This window comes from Glossina fuscipes, unplaced genomic scaffold, assembly GCF_014805625.2.
Source record: "Glossina fuscipes isolate IAEA_lab_2018 unplaced genomic scaffold, Yale_Gfus_2 86, whole genome shotgun sequence".
Lineage (NCBI taxonomy): Eukaryota > Metazoa > Arthropoda > Insecta > Diptera > Glossinidae > Glossina > Glossina fuscipes.
Genome location: NW_023998440.1, coordinates 1,977,998 through 1,986,887, shown reverse-complemented (window position 1 = coordinate 1,986,887; position 8,890 = coordinate 1,977,998). Strand labels below are relative to the sequence as shown.

General features: G+C 35.9%; 1 protein-coding gene across 1 annotated transcript; it reads left to right on the top strand.

The window, feature by feature from the left end:
- Window positions 1-5,774: 5,774 nt before the first annotated feature.
- LOC119638230 lies at window positions 5,775-6,897 on the top strand. Its single transcript, XM_038034894.1, has one exon. It carries the CDS (start codon window positions 5,857-5,859, stop codon window positions 6,895-6,897), a length of 1,041 nt encoding a protein of 346 aa, XP_037890822.1. The 5' UTR covers window positions 5,775-5,856.
- Window positions 6,898-8,890: the final 1,993 nt, after the last annotated feature.

The following is an 8,890-nucleotide window of genomic DNA, read 5'->3' as shown; positions in this document are numbered from 1 at the left end:
ATTATATAACCAAGACGAAATCTCCAAATGCAATACTTCTAGCCAAGGCAAAGTGGGGGCAGTCGCAGAGTATGTGCTTTATAGTAAGAGTTTGTCCACAACAGCAGATAGGGGAAGAAGACTTCTTCAGGATCCATTGGTGAGTTGCAATTGTATGACCAAGGCGAATTCTCGAAAATGTTTGGATCTTGGTTTTCTCAACATTTGTTGGATATAAAGGTGGAGTTAATTGAGGGTTAATGCAAGAGTAGTGTTGATGATGGTATTGTAAATTTCCTTCTGCAATTTTCTCTTTAACTTTTCTTCCAATCTATCTTTGAAGATCCAACTTTTCCATGACATCATCCATAATTACAGGAGCAGAAGCAGCGTACTTTGCCGTTCGGGTTTTGTAATTATATTCCTTAATTTGTTGATGGTGCTCCATCTCCAAGTCGAAGAATGCCGAATAGCTTGTAATACAGACAAACCGTCTGTAACAAAGACGGTTTTGAGTTTATTTTTATGAAAAAGGTTCGCAGCGTGAAGAATAGCCCTGGCTTCGGTTGTGAAAGTTAGAGTACTTTCGTGAAATATGTGATTGAGAAGAACCTGTCCTGAAGTATCTACCGCAGCAGAAGTAGATGGCATACCAGAAGATTTTGAGTCGTCTACTTATAAAAGATTCCAATCGTTACTCTCTATAGCTGGGGATTTTTTAGCTATTAGATTCCTGAAGACGTAATTTGGAGGAGTAGCTTGCTTCTTGTGCGTAGACAGAGAAAAGTAAAAAAACCAGTATTTCAAAATTCATGGAGGTTTAACACCAAAATACCGGAAAACTTTATGGGAATGTTCAATTCCTTTGCTCCGTACAAACAATAGTTAATTGCAGATGGTGACTTTGGAACTTTCTTCGCACGTCTTCACCGAGAATACATTTTGAATTAAGAAGCTTGGAGACTACTTCATCTTTTAACTCATAAAGTCTAATTTCTAAAGTTGGGCGACCAGTGTCAATTATAATATTATTTATGGGCGTCGTCCGGAAAGCATAAATCATAATAATAGTTTAAGGCATTTCCTTCGGCATCCGTAGCTCTTGCAGTTTGTGCTCCCTTCGTGTGAATAAAACTAAATAGTAGCTACTAGCATGTATTCTGATCAGCGAATGAATATAGATGAAATGCGAAGTGTCAATGCACATAATGGTTAAACTCCATAATTTTGACCGTTCTCTGGATAAAATAACAATTTTCCATTCAATATTATTGATTTATTCAGTGCATACAGATTCATCAGTCTAATCACGGAACGCTCGAAATCGCATTTTCGACATTCATTGCCTTTGTTATTTGATTTGAAGGAATCTACTACCGAAGCCTTTTAGAAGTTTATGGTGACACACTCCCAAAGAACCGTTGCAGCAACGCGGGTTCATTGCTTGCCTTAACTTAACGACTTCTGATTGCCACTTGTACAAATGGGCGCAGAATGGCTGGGCTGACACGTGGCTTCTACATGCTGAAGATGTGCGAAGACGGGTCGACGATTGGATTCCCGCCAAACCAATATTGTCCTCTCGAAACGGTATCGCCATGTTGACGAGAAGATGGGGCAGAACTTGTAGAAAATAATGGAAAATATTTTGATAAACATACAATTTTTCACAATAAATGCCTTTTTCAAATAAAAAAAAGATCAAAATACATGCAAGCATTCAATATTTAAGTATTAAACTGAATTTATTGATAGAACAAAAATGTATTGAAAGCGCAAGAGGTGTCCCAAGTTTTGTCATTGGTGTTATTGAGTGTTGAAATAGCTTACGGTAGAAAAGGCTTCAAAAAACATTCTCTGTTTTTCGAATGGCAAGACGATAAAACCGAGAAGTGAGAGAACGGCTGGACGACAGAAGTTTCTTTCTCTCTGCAGATTTCCGGGAAAGAAAAATAGGCGTCTTTTTTAAATCGCTGTTTCCCTGTATTTCCTGCTTTTCCGGAAAAAACGCCGACAATATAATTTGCTTTGAAAGGCACTTTGTTTCCACACCAAACTATGATAAGTCTCCACTATAAAGGTCGACCGTTGATTAGGTCGTCAAGAGATTCGACTTAACTTCAATATAATCACAATCTTGTTTGTTTATGCATATTTAGATATATTGCTAAGTGTAATTAAATTATTGAAATTATAAATATTTATGTATGTGTAATGAATATATATGCGCGTTTTCTGCTCTACCGTAATATATATTTATATATAAATGAATGATATTTTTACGCTGTTGGTTTTGATATATTTTTACTCTAGTTTTTTTTTTTTGTTTTTTAATGTTGATTATTAAAGCTCAGTGTATGCATGTGCGTCAATGCATGTATGTCTCATTAGAGTTCGTGTTAGTGTTTATTTCGTTTTTTTTTTTTTGTTCTTGTTGTACATTGATTTATAATGAAGAAGTAAATGAAATTAATTATAATTATATACTTTACAGCTCATTTAACACTCGCTTTGACAAATTTTTATTGAATAACTTAACAATATTTTATAATTATGTGTAATTTTTAGACATTATTGTATTTTTTCTTTATTATAAAAATATTGCGTAGCCAAAATTATAGAAAACAAAAACACAACGGAATATTTTGTAGCTTTTTTTCCGGCCAAAATAATTAATGTTTTCTTTTTTTTTCGCAACAAAGTAGCGAAGAAGATATTATGTTTACTTTAAGCCGAACGCAATAAAGCGCTACAATTCATTGCTCACAACATATATAATCCGCCAAAGGTGTTTGAAGGATGGAAACATCGTAAAAAGGTCTCAAAACACATACTTATTCTTTATCGGGGCAAACAGCGAAATCGATTTAGCTACTTAATTGCGACTGCACGTGGTTAGTGGACCCGTTTGCATGTTATCAGAAGAAAAATGTCTCTTCCTCGTCCTGCCGGGACGGTTTTAAAATCGCTTCCAGAGCGCTAAGTTAACTTAAACAAATAGCCCAATGGTTCGAGAAGCAACTTCGCAACTTCGGAAAGGTCCTAAACAACTAAGAGATGCTGGCATCTAAATTTGAGCATGTCAAAATCATTGTAGTACCATATTAATTCTTCTAAAAGTACATATCCCTTACTCATTTTTCTTCACATATATAACTAAAATGTATTCAATAGGTTTTCAATATTTTCAAATATTTTACATTTATGTATTTAAAGTATATTTGATTTAAATTAAGTAAAATATAGTTTACTTAGGGATCAAAATTGTTTTGGTAGAAGTTCACGGCGGATTTCATGAAGTACGAGAGAAACATCATATAATCAAAGTTGAGAAGAACATTTTATACCCACCAGCGAATGCTACATCAACCCAAAAATGAGGGTTCATAGACCCCGTAATGTGGATATACCCTCGATCAGCACCAAACTCCGAATCGATGTAACCATGTCCGTCCTTCTGACCATCTGAGTAATGTCTGCAGTAAACATTCACTTTGTCGAAGAAAAAGAAGCTGTCGACTTCAAATTCGACAAAAAGATTATAAGTTCCTGCACACATCCCAAATCGGCCGAAAGGCGCGCTTACGGACACTCCGTTCTCTAAAAAGAAAAGAACTGGTTTTCTGCTCAGGGCAAAACAACAAGAACGGATAACATAGATCTTCGGCGGCAAAATTCCATTTTTTGGTCAAAAAGATTATAGCGTCTAGAAGAAACTCTCAAACATCCACATAAAGTTCAAACAGTTTTGACTGGTGACGAGTGCTGGCGCACCTTAACATGCTCACATGTCCCTCTATCCGCTGGCCCAACGGTTTAGTATATCTGGTAAAGATTTTCCCGCTCGTAAAAAGGAGATTACCGGTGACGGCTATAAAAGATTCGGTCAAAGACGAATATAATTTTCTAATTTTCTTGTTTCTATCATAACCATATTTTATAGTGAATTTTTCAAAATATTTCTCTTTATTACCATTTGGCTATTGAAGCATAGCTGCAATCGAAAAATTTCGGCGTAGTCAACTTAATTCAAAAATTTTTGCGCTAAACTCATTTTAGATTTAATTGAAAAAACAGTAAATTGCGGCTTGCAAACATATGAACACAAACGTGCAAACATTATGCACACAAAGCTGTGCCAGTCTGTCCGTCTGCATGTGTTAAACATTTTCCTGGCATCAACGTTTTTATTTATTTCCTATTCACTTGTTGTAGTTTAAATATAATATTCTTAGCCGTCGCACAAATCCAAAGATAACACAATTGTGATTATAATCATGGAGGCAGCAATGACAACAATAAAGTTGGGATTAAATATAATTGGGTAAATCAATGTTACTCATCGAGGATGTTCGCGGAAAAGTACGACGTAACAAACACATAAGCGTTGTACTCCACTTATAAGAGAATGAAACACAAATACAAAGGCACAAGAGTTTGACAATCAGTGCTGTAACATTCAATATCGTAAGAAGCCGTAGCTACTTGGGACTAACGAGAGTTGTCATTGCAAATTGTTGCAAGAAGATTGGTGACGAAAATTTGGCCCAAATTCGGTGAAGAAACAAACCCCTAATACGATGTGCACCGAAACAAAGTCAAATTTTGAAATGAAAATTTTTGGAAATCTCGTTCCAAATGAATATATAAGTGAAAAAGCAAGTTAAGTTCAAGTTTTCATGAAAAAAAAGTCGGATAGTGATATTAGTCGGTAGTGATAATCGTTGACGCCACATTAGTATACCACGTCGTGTCGTCCACCATAATTACCTTAGACCTAACACACTTATCTTGTGGCCTGGTATTCTCCAAGTCCAATCTATTTGATACCCATGTCGCTGGCATTATTAAGAAAAAATCAATCGACTAGGTCGTGGTGTCAACCGTCTTTATTTTAGAGGTAAGGTACTTTTAGGCGGATAATATATCTTCAGTCGAGGAAATATTGAGGAAAATAGTTTTAAAAATTCTGTCTTCTCCATCTTATGAATGACAAGCATAAGACTTCGAAAAAGTTTCACCAAAAGAAAATTTAATCTCTTGTAACTTTGTGTGGGCATGACCTATTTTTTCCATTTTGCACATAAATAGCAGGGTTTTTTGTAAAGTAAATTTTCATTTTTTTATAATTTGTGAGTAACGAGCAAAAACCCATCAATTTTTGCGTACAAAAACGGAGATGATTCCAGTTTACGCTTCACTGCGAGCTTGTGCTCTGACCAACGCTTAATACCAACTTGTGTGCGAAAACTTCCAATGTTTCTACCAAATTTGTAGTCGACATATGCATATTTGCGACCAGAAGTGTGCCAACAACATACACCATAAAGACACATAGGCACAGAGACGTACAGATATGGTTTGATCAATTCGGAATTTTATATTGATCAATAATACATATATCCTGTAGGGTCTCTAAAGCCTTCTGTGGGATGTTACAAATGTTGTGACTAAATAAGTATAACCCACATCTCTCAGTGGTGGTTATAAAACAAGTGAAAATATTAAAGTTGCAGAATGCCGCCCACTCCATAATTTTCCTTTACAAAATACCATATGAACACTTAATCTTCTTCTACTATAGTCAGACTTTATTGTCATACTAGTTTCGAATCTTTTCTTTTCAGAACTAAATGGTTTTTTATTGCGCTTAAACGCACAATGGTGTGTTTCATAGTATGGTCGACAGGCGGATATTACATTTTTGCAAGGATATCGAGAATTGCCATCTGATACACCAATTATAAAAACAGAGTGTCTTTCGTTTTTTTGGATTGTGTATCGTAGAATATGATATCTCCACGCAGCTTAAGTGTTAACTTAGCTTCTCGATATTTGCGCACAAAAGCGATACATGGGGAAGCACTACCGACGAATATGACATCCACAGCAAGCGAGTCTTCTGATGCGCTCGCAGAGTTGATATGGTCTAAAAACGTTTGTCCGACATGCGCCAAACCTCGTAGTGACTCTGTTAGTAAGAACATCAACAATATAACAAATGTCAACAGTCACAATTATAGGACTTTAGGTGGCGGTGATGCTTACGGCGGCGTCGACAATATTAATGATAACGTGAACGCTAACATTCGTAATTCTCGTCAAACGATAGCAAAGATACCAAAACTTACTAAAGTGAGATCAGAAGCAGCCGGCCTAAAAAGGGTGTCCTTCGGTTCCTCTAAAGATTCCATGGTCAAAACGTTGGTTTTTGAAAAACTCTCCTTCTCTCCTTTATCAGAGCATCTGGAACTAAATTTGGAATGTGGTTGCGACGGCGATCATACGACACCTACCTACAATAGGTACACTAAATTTAATACGGACAAGGTTGGTATCGAAGTTCAAAAGGACTCAGCACGTTCAATTGTGCGTGTGTCAACCTATCAATGCAGGAGACCGCAACATATCCTTGCTCCAAAATATTTTAAAAAACACGGATGTACTGTACATAATACGTCAAGGAATTTTAACCGTAATTGTAAGGGTAGTGTAACGAAGCCTATATTAAACTACGATCGGCAGCAAAGCACTGACTATGGCTGGGATAATCCTTTTCGACCCGGCGGCGATTTATCTCGAGAGGCTGACGAGATTGTTAAAACGGTCAGTAATGGAAAGCCTATCACACCTGCAAAAGATCAGTCGAAAGGCATTGTAAAGGCGCGAGAAAATTACACTAACGCTGATAAAGTGGACCTAGAAAATGTCGCCACATCAAACGTACCACAAAATCAATCGGCACAAAATGATACTACATATACCACACAAACAGTTGTATGGGACGAAGTCATCAAACCAGTAGATAATAATGATATGACCTCTTTAGCTCAGGTTTTAAATCATTTGGTACCTGAACAAATATCTGCTAGTCAGGTGATCATAGGCAAAAAGAAGGGCTGCTGCGTCATACAATGAGTTATTGATTGATTAGATGTTTCGAATGCAATTACAATCCTCACTCATACCTCTGGCCTTTCTGGCACCATCAATTAGCCAGATGAACAGATAAGAAGAGACAAAATTTCTTATTAATATTTGCATACGTAAGAGAAGTGAAAATTAGCAAATAACCAAACCATTTGTTGCCACGAACAGTGCTCTTGACATTACTTGTTTACGCACTTGCGTGGATAGCTTAGTAACTTTAATATTTTTATTTTTTTTACAAATTTTTCTGTATTAATTATTACATATTTAGATATATGTGTACATATATTATGTACTTAATTTTATAAATATTAATCAATGTTATATGGAAGCAAAATTTTCTCTCGTCTCGCTTTAAATAGATTAGGTGTCCACGCATGCGCATAAACAAGTAGTATTAAGAGCACTTGAACACATCAAGTCCACCAAAAACAATGCATATATTATTATATATGAGTTGTACATTTACATATATAATTTTATGTGAAATTGTGTATAGAAAAAAGGAAGCAAAAGAAGAAAAACAAACGGTATAAAAACTTGTTGTTGTTTGGAAATCTTATTTTGTTAAAAGGATTTCAAAAAAAAAAAAAAAAAAAAAAAACAGATCCTTTCCATCTAAATTTGTAAAATATAATTGTTGAACTCTTGTTTCACATACATTGACTTTCTCAAAATGTGATGTTAGTCTCATCTGAAACCATATCCAATAGAAATAGGTTCTCTTGAGCCGAAACATGTCACTATAAGGAATTTGTTTAGAGCACATCGAAAATTGCGATATAAATGTTGAACAAAAATATACTTACCATAGACATTAGACGGACAGATCGCAGATATGATTGTGATCACGAATATATGTGAATGTATGTGTACCTATATATGGAGTTCTGAATCAAATGTTATTTATGGACGTGCAAAAACTAATGGATTTGTTTCGAACCAAAAGCAGCGCTTTTGAGTAAAATAGATATGAGATTAGCTGAAAGGGTGATTTTCTTAAAAAGATGCACGAAAACTTGAAAATTACTTTTTGCGATAAAGAATTTAGATAACTTTCCAGTAATAATTACAATGCATTCGCAAACGTCAAAGAGAACTTGTCCAAGAATTCCTCTATTCTATAACTCATTTGAGATGATGCGCCTTGCTGAAAGATCCTACAAATGCGTACAAGCTTTACGAACCTATGGTAGACCCTCTTTGTGGGTGTAAAAAGGACATCGAATCTTAATTGGCTTCAGATCAAGATCTAACACCTAAATCTACATATGTATGTATTCGTACGTATTTCGAAAATGGTTTTATGGATAATCTTTTTCTGTTTCTACCAAATTTCAAGTCGATGTCGTGTCAACAACACACACCACACCGAGACCTAGGCGGACAGACACGGCCGATCAACAATATATGTACTCTATAGAGTCTCTAAAGCTTCCTTTTGGCTGTTACGACAAAATGAGTACACGCACCAACCTTCAGCGGTGGGTATAAAAAAGATCTTCGTTTTTTCAAAATTGTGTTATGTCGAGACCATGCTGTAATTGTAGCGTATTAAACGGAGGACGCCTGTTCACGGGTCCAAATGTCAACTGTGGTAGAGTTTTCTTTGGTTGTAGCTACAGCGAGTGCTTAGTCGTTTAAGGCATAAAGCTTATCGATTAGCCAAGCGCTCACTAGGCTGCGGACATCACCTCCTTATTTCTTTCTCCCTCCTCGTTTTTTTCCGGCAGTCAACGTGGCACACGAACAGGGTACATTTCTTTGGGAGTCATAATGTTCAAGAAGAAATATTGACCTATTATTATCATTATTATAATTTCTTCAGATCGAGGATTAGAAGAGAATTTTAGAACTGAACACAGAATTTTAGGGGTGAACACTAACAACGAAGACTATAGGGGTTTTTTTTTCTTAACGGTGGACAAGAAGTTAACTCCAGTCGCTTTAATAAAGGCAAATATTTATATTGATATCATGC